The sequence below is a fragment of the Panthera uncia genome (assembly GCF_023721935.1).
Source record: "Panthera uncia isolate 11264 chromosome A1 unlocalized genomic scaffold, Puncia_PCG_1.0 HiC_scaffold_17, whole genome shotgun sequence".
Taxonomy (NCBI): Eukaryota; Metazoa; Chordata; class Mammalia; order Carnivora; family Felidae; genus Panthera; species Panthera uncia.
The window spans coordinates 88072421-88088851 of record NW_026057577.1 but is presented as its reverse complement, the minus strand read 5'-3'; the positions used below and the strand labels follow the sequence as shown (position 1 = coordinate 88088851).

Sequence of the window (16431 nt, the reverse complement as noted above, 5' to 3'; positions counted from 1 at the left end):
GTGAATACAATACCATTTCCAATCACATTCATAGGCAACCCAGAAGGTTTCTGAACATTTTTATATAAAGGAAGATTTTTTTCAGCACCATTTAAAATTTCTATTTAAATATTAACTACAATGGAGGAATCTCAAGAGGAAAACATATAAGTGAGGCAGGTTTTATTAGGGCTGTGTAGTCAGGGATTCAGTCTCTGAAGAGCTGCCTCTACTCCTTTTAAAATACTACCCAGTCATTTCTCAAACAAGGTACTTGGACACTGAATCTTGATCACTTAAAGGTTAGCCCTTACCTTCTGGCCTCAAAAGAAATCTCACTTCAAGAAATGAACCAAGTGAAAATAAAAGTACGTCCTACAAGTCACCAACTCCCTCCCACTCCCCCATCCAGTTTATCTAAACAGAAAGCTGTTTAGTTAGATCTTCCCCCTCTTTCCATAGGACTCAACACAGTTTACTTAAAAACCAACTGACTACACCAACTGTTTGATGCTGAATAACTTCTATTAACATTTCTGAGAAAAGACTATCTGAAACTCCAACCAAGGGGTTCTCTCAGGCAAGATATTCAGAAAATACTATTTCCAAAGGAACCTGACCACTGCAAGAAGTCAAATCAAGGATTACAGTTCTGCCGTGGTATTCCAAATAAATACTTTTGAGCAATTCTCTGTCATTAGTAAGTTAGTATCCCTGAACAGCCACAATATATTACAAAGCAGTAAAATAATAACTGGTTCCACATACATACTTTTACTTGTGCCAAATCTCTACTATGTGTTTTATATTCTTTATCTAATTTAATCTTCAGAGCAACCCAGTAAAATAGGTTCTTTTTTGTCTCCATTTTACATATGAAGAACTGAAATTCAAAAAAGCATTCTTCTTCTATGTTCCCCTAATGCCCTGGGCATCTCTATCATTACATTTGTCAGACCACATTAAAATTATCTATGTGTCTATTTCCTCCCTTACCACCAGGACCCTTTGAGAGAAGCGACTGTTTTTTTGTTGTTATCTTTGTATCTCAAGAGTCTAAAACGGGGCGCCTGGGTGGCGCAGTCGGTTAAGCGTCCGACTTCAGCCAGGTCACGATCTCGCGGTCAGTGAGTTCGAGCCCCGCGTCAGGCTCTGGGCTGATGGCTCGGAGCCTGGAGCCTGTTTCCGATTCTGTGTCTCCCTCTCTCTCTGCCCCTCCCCAGTTCATGCTCTGTCTCTCTCTGTCCCAAAAATAAATAAAAAACGTTGAAAAAAAAAAATTTAAAAAAAAAAAAAAGAGTCTAAAACAATGACTGGCACACAGTACACAAACTATAGTATCTGTCAAATATACGAAATGAATAAAACAATTAAGTCCAATGCTCAAAGCTCCTTGCACTACACCATACCACCTTCCAATAAACAAGAAATTTTAGGACAAATGAACCTCTACACAGATTCTAAGAGTAAGGGACTACACCCATTCTGATACTATCTTTGTGCTCATAAAATGTTCAGATTCTACCTTTCTAATAAGCAACTTGTAACTAGTAAGTGATTGGGTAAAAACTACAGTATCTCTAACATTTTTTAACAGAAATTTCTAAGGCTATTTATAGACATCTATAGATACCAGCAAACAGCAACACCGAAAAGAGGACATCCGATATAAGAAAGGCCATACATACACCTCTATCCATTTGATGTGTAGCGGTGCAGACTATAAATCCTAAATAGGGGTTGCACTCTTTGCCCCAAAGAACAGTCTCCTTTGCAGTCACAGGTGGATAAGAAATCAGCCTTGATAAACAAAAGGACTGTAGGGCTTCTTCTGTAGTTAAAATGACTCTGTTAGTATCACTCTGTTCTCCATCCCTATTTACAAGGTTCTGGTCCCTCCCTGGGAAGCCATTTTGACATTCTCTAGCAGGATCTGTCCTTAGGTCACTCTGTCGCAGAGATTGTCACCATCTTCCCTACCACCACTAGCATCAGGGAATCTTTGTCAGGTGTGACAGATCAGGTTGCAGGGAACCACACAGTGTGCGTGATTCATGAAAGCAGAATTTCTACCCAGTTACCTGCAATGAAGAGACTAGGGAAGGGATCTACTTTCTATTGTAAAAACTGTTTTCAAAAGACCTAGACTATAAAAAGGAGTAAGAGAATGAAACTTTTTTTTTTTTTTTTTTTTAATGCTCAGGATAAGATAGCATACACAAATGTAACGAAATATTTATCCATAGAAAAATTAGTTTAATTCTCAGGGTGCTTTACAGAGCAACAGATTTTAAAGATTCTAAAATTTTTTAAATTCTTGGTAAATTACTTCATCAGACTCAATATGAAAAATATATACTGAAAATCTTAATTAGAAGTATGAACTTGTAGGGCACCTGGGTGGCTCAGTTGGTTGAGCGTCCAACTCTTGATTTTGGCTCAGGTCATGATCCCAGGGTTGTGGGACTGACCCCCACATCAACCTTAACACTGAGTGCAGAGCCTGCTTAAGAGTCTCTCTCCCTGTCTGTCTCTCTCTCTCTCCCTCTCTCTCTCTCTCTCTCTCTCTCTCCTTCTGCCCCGCCCCCTGCCCCATTTATGTGCTAGCTCTCTCTCTCTAAAAATAATAATAGTAATAAAAGAAGGATGAACTTGTATCATTCATCTCTACGGCTGATACCAGATATGTGAAGTTAGGAAATTTAATACAACAAATAAAGATTTGCTTATTTTTTCATGCTGCTATCCTGATTTTGCATTTCTTTTTTCTTTTTAAAGTCTATTTATTCATTTTGAGAGAGAGAGAGAGAGAGAGAGAGAGCGAGAACGAGCAGAACCCTGATGCAGGGCTCAAACTCACGAGCCATGAGGTCATGACCTGAGCCAAAATCAAAAGTCAGACACTTAACCGACTGAGCCACTCAGGTGCCCCCTGACTTTGCATTTCTGATCACATCTAGAAATTAGGACTGAAAGTTACATCATAATATAAATACAGTGACTTTTTCTAAGATTGTTCATTTCTGTTACTTATCAGTAATTTAATAGAAATATCCCAGACTTTGGAGATAAATCGGTGTTTAAATTCTAGTTTTACCATTATTAACATTTTGAATATGAGCAAATGACTTAAACATTCTAAGCCTCTGTTTCCCCATCTGTAATAGAAAATAATAAAGCATATTAAGAAATCAAGAAATGGTGACTACTCGTATTTTAAAACAGTGCTGAACTCAAGTGTAAGAATCTCCCTCTGACATAAGTATCCCCAAAACTACAACTTTCTGTCACTTAAATCTTTCCAGCCAAGTTAATGCTGCATCAGAGAGAGGACCAGCCGGAGAAAGAAAACACTAAGAAAAATTATACAGAATATTCACCTCCTTATCTGCCATTATTATTCTTACTTCATCCAGGATCTCTCTGCTACCTGAAGAGACTTCTTTTTCAAGGTCAAAAGTTTCGGAAGAACTTAGCTGTGTCTCTGTAATTTAAAAAGTTAAAAAGTCATTAATTTCCATTTTATATTTTCATACTTAAAAAAACAAACACCTATTTCCCCTTAAGCTTAGGGTATAATACCGCAGTGGTAATACAGATCTAGTTTGTTTCTTCTTAAAGCTTTATTTTTTTTTAACGTTTATTTATTTTTGAGACACAGAGAGACAGAGCATGAACGGGGGAGGGTCAGAGAGAGGGAGACACAGAATCTGAAACAGGCTCCAGGCTCTGACCTGTCAGCACAGAGCCCAACGTGGAGCTCGAACTCACGGACCACAAGATCATGACCTGAGCCGAAGTCGGCCGCTTAACCGACTGAGCCACCCAGGCGCCCCTCTTCTTAAAGCTTTATTGAGGCACAATTTACATAAAACAATTCACCAATTCTCAGTATACAGTTTGGTGAGTTTTGGCAAATGTATACAATTTATACATGGTATCATTTATACCATGTAACCACCAAAATCAAGTTATAAAGCATTTCTAAGCACCCAAAAAGTTCTTATGTACCCCTTTGCAGTGAATTCCCCACTGCTTGGCTCCTTGCAATGACCAATCTACTTTACAATCCTATAGTTTTCCCTTTTCTAGAATGTCACATAAATGAAATCCTACAGTATGCCATCTTTTGTGTCTGACTTCTTTCATTTAGTATAATGTGTTTGAAAAGCATTCATTTTGTTACATATCAGTAGTTCATTCCGGTTTACTACTGAGTAGTAGTATTCCACTGTATGGATGTATCACAATTTGTTTATCCATTCACCAGTTAACCCACCTGGCTTCTTTTCAGCATAGTTCTGTTTTTAAAATGTATTTATTTTGACAGAAAACAAAAAATTGCCAATGTTAGTTCTAAGGTTAAAGGGATGATTAGAGAAGACAAAAATTGGGAGCAAAAACAGAAAAGACATTCTAGGCAAAAATATGCCTTTCTTTAATATATTTTTTAGGCAGCATCTATTTGTTCAACATTAACTCAACAAATATTTATGAACAACAAGTTCCAGGCACTGTACAGGCTATAAGCAACATGGAGATATAAGATGGGGTCCCTCATAGTCTAGTTCAGGAGTCAGCAAACTATAGCTCATGGCCCAAAATCAGCCAGCCTCCTGTTTTTGTAAATAAAGTTTTATTGGAACACAGCCACACACCTTCTTCTTTGTATTTTATGGTTCCTTTTGTGCTAAAATGGTAGTACTGAGTAGTTTCAATGGCAGAGATGAGTAGTTTATCCCATAAAGCCTAAAATATCTCTCTAGTCTTTTGCAGAAAAAGTCTGCCAACCTCTGGTGGAGACACTTATCACTTAATCTAACAAAATAACAGTACCTCTATGTCAAAAAAGGACAACAAATCTGAAAAAGAAACTTATCCCAGAATACAAATCCAGTAAGTTCTCTCTTATCTACACTGCAAGCACTGTACATCTAACTGATACTTATGTTCTTCACAAATATAATGGCCAATATTGGGCAAATAAAGTACCTATAAAATACTAAGGTTATCTTCTCAATCATCAAAGAGGGATTAAACACATTTCTAGTGTTAACTATACTTCTATACCTTATAATTTTTCTCTGAAAAATGAATATGCATGAACACACACACAGATTTTATTACCTTCATGGGAAAAGGCTTACAGTGCATAAACTTCAAAGTCTTCTTTGTCAGGACCCCCCTCTACTTGCTAGATGAGATGCTGCCCGATTCATGAATTGTTTAATAAAACCAAAAAAAAAAAAAAAGAAAGAAAGAAAGAAACTTCTTTGCCAAGTTTCCTTGAGAGTACCAAAAAAGACATTCAGTCTGCTAAAAAAAAATCAGAGCTACTCATTGTTTGCACTACTGTAATGATAAGAAGTCTTTAATTAAGCTTTCTGTAGATGGCTGAAATACTCAACTATAAAGACAAGACAGCATTAGCTCTTTAGAAATAAACAATGCTAGGAGCATATACAATATAGGCATAAGGCTATAATCCTGCTTCTTCAACAAAGTGAGTAACTCTAAAAAGATGTGATAATTCTGAATATCAGATCCCTGGAACTGTCAGAAATATAGGACAACACAAAAAAGGTAAGATGAACTACAACACTCAATCTGTATTTCATTCATTTAGAAAACATCCAGAACTCAAATTTTCCAGAAAATCTAGTTGCATAGCTTCTAAATTATACATTTACAAAGACATTCAGGAATCTGGCTCCATGGAGAAGTAGTTATACTTTCTTAGCAAAAGGAACAGTAATGTAATGAAAACCTTTTACAATCTCATGTAGAAGTGGTTTATGTCAGCAAACAGTTGGACTTAATTAGCAAGCTAATGACAGCAAGTCATGATCATAAAAGTTATCTAACCTCAGTACTGAAGGGCATGCTTTTCCCTCTCATTAACCAGGGCTTTCAAAATTATTGTATTTATAAGGTTCCTCCTGCAAGATCCTAAGGTGACATCACATGCCATCATCCTAAACACACTGAGTGGGTGTGTATGTATATGTACACATACATATGTGGAGGAGATACACACATACATCCAATGGGATGGCATGAATCAGCAATCCAAGACAAAGCAGGGTAAAGTTTTCTTTTCACAAAGATAGCACAGCATCCCTGAGTGCTCCTGCCAAAATCAGAGCACTTGGTAGTGGGGTCTCTCAGCGGGTATTATTAGGCAGTAATCCAAATACATTTTATAAGAATTAAGAAACCACTTTCAATAAAAAACAACATAATTAAACTTTAAAAATAAGAAAGTCCTTTATGATATGCTGCCAAATGTTTATAAATGTTTATAGGTCTTTCCTAGAATAATGTGTAAACTAAGTTTAAGTCTCTAAAGAAAAAAGTTGAAAGAAACCAAAATAAGAAACTATGTGTCTCTCTGACCCTGATAGGTTATCTTACTGCCCAAAGAGTTTAAACATTGATAGGAAGTCCCTCAATCTCACATGAATGAGGTTACTGATAAATGTAATGGGTCCCACTTTTTTTTTTTTTTAATTTTTTTTTTTTTAATTTTTTTTTTTAACATTTATTTATTTTGAGACAGAGAGAGACAGAGCATGAAGGGGGGAGGGGCAGAGAGAGAAGGAGACACAGAACCGGAAGCAGGCTCCAGGATCTGAGCCATCAGCCCAGAGCCTGACGCGGGGCTCGAACTCACGGACCGCGAGATCGTGACCTGGCTGAAGTCGGACGCTTAACCGACTGAGCCACCCAGGCGCCCCTGGGTCCCACTTTTAAGAAAGGCAAAACAAGAAAATATAAGCTAAAACAAATTCCTTAAAAAGTAGTGGCTCATTATCACAAAGTAATTTTTCATATTATACAATGATTCAGCTCAAGAGTTCCCTTAGATAATGGGTATCTTAGTTCATTTAAAATTATTTTATGTACGGGGGCGCCTGGGTGGCGCAGTCGGTTAAGCGTCCGACTTCAGCCAGGTCACGATCTCGCGGTCTGTGAGTTCGAGCCCCGCGTCAGGCTCTGGGCTGATGGCTCGGAGCCTGGAGCCTGTTTCCAATTCTGTGTCTCCCTCTCTCTCTGCCCCTCCCCCGTTCATGCTCTGTCTCTCTCTGTCCCAAAAATAAATAAAAAACGTTGAAAAAAAAAATTTTTTTAATAAAAAAATAAATAAAAAATAAAAAATAAAAATTATTTTATGTACCAAGGCGGGGGGATGGGCAAAATGGGTGAAGGGGAGTGGGAAATACAGGCTTCCGGTTATGGAATGAATAACCAGTACAGCACAGGGAATACAGTCTATGGTACCGTAAAAGTGCTTCAGGGTGACAGATGGTAGCTATGCTTGTGGTGACCACAGCATAATGTATAAATTTGCCAAATCACAAGTTGTACACATGAAACTAGTGTAACATTGTATGTTAGCTATACTTCAATTAAAATAAATAAAATCCCATTAGCAAAAAAAATTTTAATAAAAGTTTGCTACAATTAAAGCAAAAAAAAATGATTTTGTATGTCAAAATCTATTCATGTACAACCTTGAATGAACACCTCTTGTACCTAAAGTAAGGTACCCCATGTCTTTTCATCTCTACAATTAACAAAAAGCAAAGTACAGTGCTTAACTAGGTTAAATGTCTTATCTGAAATTAAAAATAAGTCAATGACAGAACTGTACACAAAATTCAATTTCTGGACTCCTCTGCAATGAGTAAATGGCATATAAAATTAGTAAAAGGCTCTGAGAAAAATCTGTTTAATGACAGGCATATTTGAGGCAAGTCCAATTTGGAGAATCCATAAACCAAAATATAAAGTCCTCTTGCCTCTCAATGTACAGTTAAATACTATTCCTGATGTTTTGCTGCCATATCTGATGAGGCTGGTAAGCAAACAAGTAGACAAAAGAGCCATATTAATTTCAAAACTAAAATAGCTCTAAGTGAAGATTAAGAATCAGAGCCAATGTCCATTAAAAAAGTGAGTGCGTATGTATATGTATGTGTGTGTGTGTGTACATGTGTGTGCATATATGTGTGTGTATATATATGTGTATATATGTGTGTGTGTGTATATATATATATATGTATATGTATATATATATGGAGGAGATATACACACATATATCAATCACACATAAACCTCCTGAGAATGGGCTGGAAAAGTCAGAAAAATTAATTGGCACAAAAAGGTAAGATAGCTAAGGATCAGATTGAGTAAAATCAGTGAAGTGCTTACCAGGACACACAGTGATTTCCTCTGCAGAACTCTCTGGCGTAAGGACTGAACTTCTCTTACTGGTCAAAGCAGCAATGCTGAAAAAGAACCAAACCTTAAGTGAATCCCAGTGAACCAAATTAGAACACAAGGCCAAAAGCAATGGTGAGTCATTTACAAGGCCACAGGTAATCTATACCTGCCATCTGATACCACTTGCACAACAGGGGAACAAGGAATTGGTAGTGAAAACTCCAGGTCAGAAATGGGGAAAACAAACATGCTTACAACTCTGGTTGCAGTGAAATCACTGAACCAAAAGAACCCCCTTTTGGAATCTTTACAAAGGAAAGTTGAAGGGTAAGGACTATCTGTGAATACCAAGGAAGACAAAAACTCCACTCCAATGTAAGAATGTCAATGGTGTTTTACAGCCTCCATCTCAGCCTTCTGAAGGTTAGAGATTTGTAAACTCATAAGAGAAAATATGGAGATTCTCCTAACAACACACTATCTTTTCCCTCACCTTGCAGTTAAATTTCCTCTTTATCTCAAGATGTGGCTTTTTCCAACCAACAAAAAAAATGTAATTCCAAACTGCCCTATAGTAAAGACCTGCCCATACAAGTTGAAAAGCTCTTCTGAGAGTAACATAATTATGAATCACTCCCATCAAACTTCTAGTTTATCCTGCTTGTCCATGGAGTGTAATCTCCTTCTGACACAGGAACACATGGATGAGAAATCTGAGCATCTGAGCTACCCTCCTCATGCTTCACAGAGCTTTATGATTGTTTGATCAAGTATGCAAGAGAACGCTTAAAAACATACAACCCGCCATCAACCAAGAACCACAGAGAAGAGAGACTAACCATCACTGGTCCATGATAAATAACTAAATCCTAATAGGAAACCACAAGTGATTTCTCTCTCTAAATAAAACATCTAGTAACATTTGTTATAAACTCCAGCCAGACACAGTTTACTCTGCAGGTAACATTAGGGCTCTATTCAAAGGGTCCATCACAAAACAATTTGCTGACATTTATAAAATGGGCTAATCAATTTGAAGTCAAACCACATTGCCTGCAATTCCAACTCTCTCCTGGTGACAAAGCATATAATCATTTATTAAAACTTACATCTGCTCTGCACAAGGCTCACCACAACAAAGCACAGGGACCTGCCAGAAGCAGAAGGCCTGCTCCAGTTAAAACCACTTCCAAAATTGTCTTAACAGCAGGAGAATCAAACCAAAACCATTATTCTTCAACTCAGGAAGAAATATCTCCTACTATCAACTTAACCAAAAGCCCAAGAACCACCACCAAATTACAGCAAATGGTAATAGCGCCTCAACTTCCACATGAGAGATGAAGGTCATTCAACACAAAATTAAGCTCTACAGTAATCCCCAAAGGTCAACTACCAGATAAAAGGGAAAAGTAATTGAAAACCTGATCCAGTTGATAATGCAGTTTGTAACCAATCAACCACTATATATTATTAAGGTGAGAAAACTTAAGAAGGTAACCCCATCAATCAATCAATCAATCAATCAATCAGCAAGAATAACTGAGGAGGTAATACAAACACAGCAATTTAAGGAAAAAATGAAAGACAGATTAAAAGTGGCAAAGGACAGGAAGTGAGGGTGACACATATTCTCTGTGACCTGAATAATATGAATAATAAAAAACAAGTCTCAAGAATAGCCTTAAAAGATGTATACAATTTGAATATGCAGATAAAATAAGCATAAGGGAATAAAGAAAGAGGACAGGTGGTCTAGAAGGACTAAAAAAATCTAGAGCTTTCAAATTGGCATAGGAAGCTAGAATAGTTAAAAGAGTAGCAGGATGTAAACACTATTCAGGAATGGTATAAATGGGATATCAGCCAAGATGGCTGGACAAAAAAAAAAGTCTCTTCCACTCTAATATTCTAGACTTCTATGAGATACATATTTGAGAATTGGAAGATAATAATCTCTCTTGGTTTGTGTTTATAAAGGAGCTAAAAGATCCGTGACAAGCTGTCCCTATACAGTCTCACTAATGTCGTTCATCTCTCTTATTCTGGCACCATCAGAGAATTCAGACACATAACAACATATAAACTTACCTTTGTGAGGCAGGTACAGAGTTTCCTTCTTCAGAAGTTTCTTCAACAAATAGCCCTTGGGAAGACTGCAAAGAAATATATAACATCCTAAATATATAGGCACAAATGAACTGGTTTGTCCTCTATTAAAAAAATAAAATTAATTGCTCAACACTATTAATCAGCAATTAGCTATAAGAATAAAACATTTTACATAAGTAAGTTTCAGTAAAAAGAGCACATCCTATGGAGTGAGAACACTGGGTTTTAGATCCCAAGTGCATCACACATCAACTCTGTAATCTAGGATAAGTCACATCTCAATCTGTTTCCTCATCTTAAAACGGGTATTAATGACGACCTCACAGAGCATTATTGTGAGAATTTAAAAATATGTATGATGTACTTTGTAAAATGTAAGACATATGAATATTAATTGTGAGTCAAATGAATTATGATTTCAAAAAAGCAATTACAGGAGCGTCTGGGTGACTCAGTCGGTTAAGCATCTGACTTTGGCACAGGTCATGATCTCACAGTTCATGAGGTCAAGCCCTGCATTGGGCTCTGTGCTGTTAGCGTGCACAGCCTGCTTCAGATCCTCTGTCTCATTTCCATCTCTCTCCGCCCCTCCCCGGCTTGCACTGTCTCTCTCAAAATAAATAAGTAAACTTAAAAAAAAAATTCATAACAGGGTGCCTGGGTGGCTCAGTTGGTTAAGCATCTGACTTCAGGTCAGGTCAGGGATCTCATGGTTCATGCATTCAAGCCCTGCATCGGGCTCTGTGCTGACAGCTCAGAGCCTGGAGCCTGCTTTGGATTCTGTGTCTCCCTCTCTCTGCCCCTTACTCTCTCACTCTCTCTCTCTCTCAAAAATAAACATTAAAAAAAATTTTTTTAAATACATAACATCAAAAAAATTATAAAGCTTTTGTTGTGATAGAGAAAATACAGAGAAAAGCCCAGCTTCCAATGGACATATTCTGTTGCAAAAAACAATGCAACCTGTAAAAGAAGTCTAAGTACAAGCAGGTCATAAAACAGAACATCCCAACAGGAAGGTTATAAAGGTTCCTTTTGCTACAAATCTGCCACTATCATTTTAATATCTGGCTACAGGGATATCTTTCAAGAAATGTAACAAAAAAGGGGCGCCTAGGTGGATCAGTCGGTTAAGCTGTGGACTTTGGCTCAGGTCATGGATCTCACAGTTTGTGGGTTCAAGCCCCACGTTGGGCTCTATGCTGACAGCTCAGAACCTGGAGCCTGCTTGGGATTCTGTGTCTCCCTCTTTCTCTGCCCCTCCCCTACTCACACTCTGTCTTTCTCTCTCAAAAATGAATAAATGTTAAGGAAAATTTTAACTTAAAAAATGTAACAAATAGGGACTAGATTAAAAAAAGATTATTTTCTATGATTAATAAAGTTGGTACAAATGTCAACTCATTAAATGTAGGTGCACATAAGAGCACAGAAACTTCCCTAAGAGCACAGCTGCCTTAGGGAAATTTCTGAAGAAGGGCCTGAGCTGTAAGGCTTCTTCCAATAGATATAAAGCTACTGGCTGTAGTTTTCAGGGTCTCCTAACAGGATATAAATAACCTAAACAAGCTAAGCATCTCTGTACCACTCAGGCAAATGATAAAATATACTAAAAAACAGAAAATAGCTGAGATGAAACTTCATTCAAAGGAAAGATAAAGCTGTACAATGATCAGGAATGCAATCATCATGAAAAATGAGGGTTAAAACAGAACTGACAAAAGGACTAAAATACGACAGCAATAAATAGTCACCTGAGTGTTTGAAATCAGTAGTGACGAAACACTGATTACTAAAATTTTTTTTTAAATTTAAAAAGGTAAATACTGACACCTAGTGTCCATTTAGTAGGTTTTACTCTCTTAGAATGACTAGTTGAATAAACTTGAGCTTCAGAATCAATCAAGGCAATTAAGTTAAAAGATACCTACACCTCTACCTTAGACTAAAAGCATATCTACCTTTCTCAGTGTTTTTTTTTAATTATTATACGCCTATTATGTGCCAAGCCTATGCAAATCACTTTAAAATGCATTATCTCCTTTAATCCTCATAAGAACCTTGTGAGGCAGAAACTATTATTTTAGAAATGAGGAAAGTGAAACTTTGACAGGTTAAATAATTTACCCAAAATTAGAGTTGGCCAAAAGTGGAGCTGAAATCCGACTCCAAAACCCATGTTCTAACCATTATTGTTATATTGTTTACTCAAGTAATACTCCTACAATCATTTCAACACAGAATCTCAAAAATGTCATTTCAATAAATCATTTCTTCAAGTTTATTTCTTTTGAGAGAGAGTGAGCAAGCGAGAGGACGAACCAGCAGGGGAGGGGCAGAGACAAAGGGGGACAGAGGATCTGAAACAGGCTCCACGCTGAAAGCAGAGAGCCCAATGCAATTTACTCACAAACTGTGAGATCATGGCCTAAGCCAAAGTCGGAGGCTAAACCGATTGAGCCACCCAGGCACCCATCAATAAATCATTTTTAATTTCTAAACTTACACCTCTGCGGCAGCATTCTGAACATAGGGGTAAAGTGAGGTTCTTCCAGAATATGAAAATAACATAGCAAAATAAGCAAACAAAACTTGAATACCCAAATCTAATCAAGGTGAACAGGGACACATGATATGAATACAACTTTAAGAAAGCTGTGGCCTAATCAAGACACTGCATTCTGCCTGAAGAAATAACATGTTAATGAAAAAGGGGTGATATGAATCTAAAAAAGAAAAATCCAAAAATTCAGAATCAAGCAGTGTCATCAACACCATGGCCTGGGAAGTAAAAATTAACAGACACATCATCTGGTCACTATAGAAATGTCTTCTGTTACCAGGCATTAGTAGCATCATCCATTAAAATTACTATTTTCTGATTACTATTTTCAGCCTTCCAGATACCTTCATCCTAGAAGAAGGCTCAATGGACGGTGAACCTGAATATTCTGGTCACCAAAAACATCTATCTTCCATAATAAATCAGCAAACTGTCATCTGGTGTACAAGTCAGCTTGAAGTTTTGACTTGTCAACATCAGTTCTCACACCCCCACGTAATCTGGCCATTTCTGGAAAATAAATTCCAGTATCTGGACTGAAAAATTAAGGATCAGACCCTAAAGAGTAGCGACCACATCAATATACTACTCCTCCACCTCCCAGCTGTATGGCCATCAAGATGATCTTTCCATCTTCACTAACAACCTCTCTATTGTTGCTGTGATGCCAGAAACTAGCTATCTGATTCGAAAGCTTTTAAAACCTTCATGTATACTAAAGCAATTTGCCTCAAAGTGAATGTTTTTAAGTCCCTATTTCTAGAAATCTTTTGCTATCTCTATCAACCAAGGAGTCTCATATATCGGCAGCTCCAGCAAAGTCATAATCAATAGAAAATGTTTAATAAACATGTAAATTCTTTCTACCCACAGTTCCTAAAAGCAAAAAACCAAGTGGTAAAATTACAACTGTAAGATTTTCATTATTTGCCTATAAAATTTGCAAGTTTGTTTGTTTTGTTTTTTACAGATCCTATTCTGTGTTGGCAAGACTGACCTAGGCATTCTCATACATTACTGTAAGGAAGGAGTACACATTTGAGCAACCTTTCCAAAACGCAACTTGGCAATAAATAGCAAGACCTTTTTTTATGTTTGCAGCTCTTTAACCCAGAATTTTTCTTGCTCCCTACCCCTAAGGATACTAATTTTAAATAGAACAAAGTTTTACTTAAGAAAAATGTTTATCACAACCAAAATATCTAGCAGTATGAAAAGGGTTAAAATATTATGATAAATTCATAAGCCAGACTATTATGCAGTCATTAAAAAAGGGAAATCTACAAATGATTTTAATATCATAAGAAAATGTGTACATAATGTTAACATAAAAATACAAAAATATAATTTTATAGACACTGTACAAAAATAGGTATAGAAGATGAAGGAGTATATCACTAGATGGTAGGACCCTGAATGTTATCAACTTTATTCTTTAAACTTTTCAGTATTTTTCAACAGTTCTAAGTGATTTCTAAAATTAATGTTAATGACAGTGACTATATGGATACTTACTAGTTTGTCTGCCTGGTCTCTTTTTTTGCTAAAGACAGTCCATCACCCCTCCCACTATATTATAGCAGTGGACTTAGTCACTTGTACAATTTGACACAGACCACACATCAGGCCACAGTAAGCTGGGCTGGTGAAGGCTACTAACCCTAAATGGGCCATAAGTCCTTTCCTAGAATTTGAAATTGGAACTGAAAGAGAATAAATCTCCTATAACCTGCATTTAAGTTTGGAAGCTGTAGGATCAGTGTCTTCCACCTACCATTGTGAAAGAGAAGCCAAGAAAGCCAATATGTAGGGAGAAAAACGAAGCAGATACCACAATATAGCAATTAGATATAGAAAAATTACAGATAACATTCCAGACCTTGTCCAGGCTTAGTTACCATCCTGTTTTAGAATTTATGAGGCACCCTGTTTCCTCATGATAAAGTCCTCTTTTTTTTTTTTTTAAACATTTCCCATTTATTTTTGAGAGAGACAGAGACAGAGTGAGAGCGGGGGAGGGGCAGAGTGAGGGAGACACAGAAACTGAAGCAGGCTCCAGCCCCAAGCTGTCAGCACAGAGCCCAACATGGGGCCAAACCCACAAACTGCAAGATCATGACCTGAGCCAAAGGCGGACACTCAACCAACTGAGCCACCCAGGCACTCCGAGATAAAGTCTTCTTTTTTAATTAAACTAGCTTGATTTGATAGCTTGTGGCCAAATAGTACTTACTATATATAGTATTTGGTGGCCAGGTTCAGGGAAGTTAGAGAACTTCAGTCTTTATAGTGCCCCCATCATCCTTGAGCTGGTACTCATACACCGCTGTTCCAAAGTCACTGCTTTCAAACCTTAGAACTTGACAAAAGGCTACGTTCTACAACTCTAGTCCTTGGGATTTTGAATTTTTTTTTTTCAACGTTTTTTATTTATTTTTGGGAGAGAGACAGAGCATGAACGGGGGAGGGGCAGAGAGAGAGGGAGACACAGAATCGGAAACAGGCTCCAGGCTCCGAGCCATCAGCCCAGAGCCTGACGCGGGGCTCGAACTCACGGACCGCGAGATCGTGACCTGGCTGAAGTCGGACGCTTAACCGACTGCGCCACCCAGGCGCCCCTAGTCCCTGGGATTTTGAAGCTAACAACTTGAATTACAATCAATCAGTCAACAAATACAATAAATAAATGTTCATTTATAGAGCTAATTTATTCTCTTAAGGGGAAGTATCTCTGAATTACAAAGAACTAACAAACAAACATGTTATCACAAGCACAATCTAACTTTCCTTTGGAAAAGAGGTAAGTCACTAGAAGAATTGTTAAGAAAAATACTTTCCCTTCCCTTACAGCAATCTTGCCAGAATGTGGATGAAGAAGGCTGCTGAGGAAGAATGATTCCCATAGGTACCCTCAATGAATGCTGTTCTGGTCCCTTAGAGAGAACTACCATTTACTGAGTGCCTATAATCTCCTAAGCATCATACTAGACATTTTACATAATTCACCTTAATCATTAAAACTACTGTAAGACATGAATTACTATTCTCATTTTACAGATGTAAAACTGAGATTCACAAAGGTTAAATAGCTTGCTCAAAGATATACAGTTACTAAAACACAAAAGTCAAAATTCAAACTGCAAATCCATGTTCTCTACACTATGCTGTGAAATTTCTCATAGCTAAAAAATCATTTCTTGAACTCTTATCATAAGAGACAGAATAGGATAACAGCAAAACAAAACCAAAAACTGAGAGCCCAAAAATAAAAATAGTAACAAACAGCATACGCATAGAAAAGAATACTCCAAATTTAAACTTTCGGTTTATACATTATAATTATATATTGTGTATAATACATAACGATGTATATTATAATTATATGATTGCTTTTATAATATCTAGAGAAAAAAATAGAATATAAGCTTTGAGGGGCGCCTGGGTGGCGCAGTCGGTTGAGCGTCCGACTTCAGCCAGGTCACGATCTCGCGGTCCGTGAGTTCGAGCCCCGCGTCAGGCTCCGAGCCATCAGCCCAGAGCCTGACGCGGGG

General features: G+C 37.4%; 1 protein-coding gene across 3 annotated transcripts in view; it reads right to left on the bottom strand.

Moving 5' to 3' along the window:
• Positions 1-16431, bottom strand: part of UIMC1 (ubiquitin interaction motif containing 1) — a 118037-nt gene that overhangs the window by 44112 nt on the left and 57494 nt on the right. For all 3 annotated transcript variants that reach the window (XM_049648620.1, XM_049648622.1, XM_049648621.1), the window contains 3 exons: positions 10297-10361; positions 8194-8270; positions 3360-3463 (listed from right to left, as the gene is read on the bottom strand). In XM_049648620.1, the coding sequence (XP_049504577.1) occupies positions 3360-3463; positions 8194-8270; positions 10297-10361 (246 nt within the window). The remainder of the gene's footprint in view (positions 1-3359; positions 3464-8193; positions 8271-10296; positions 10362-16431) is intronic.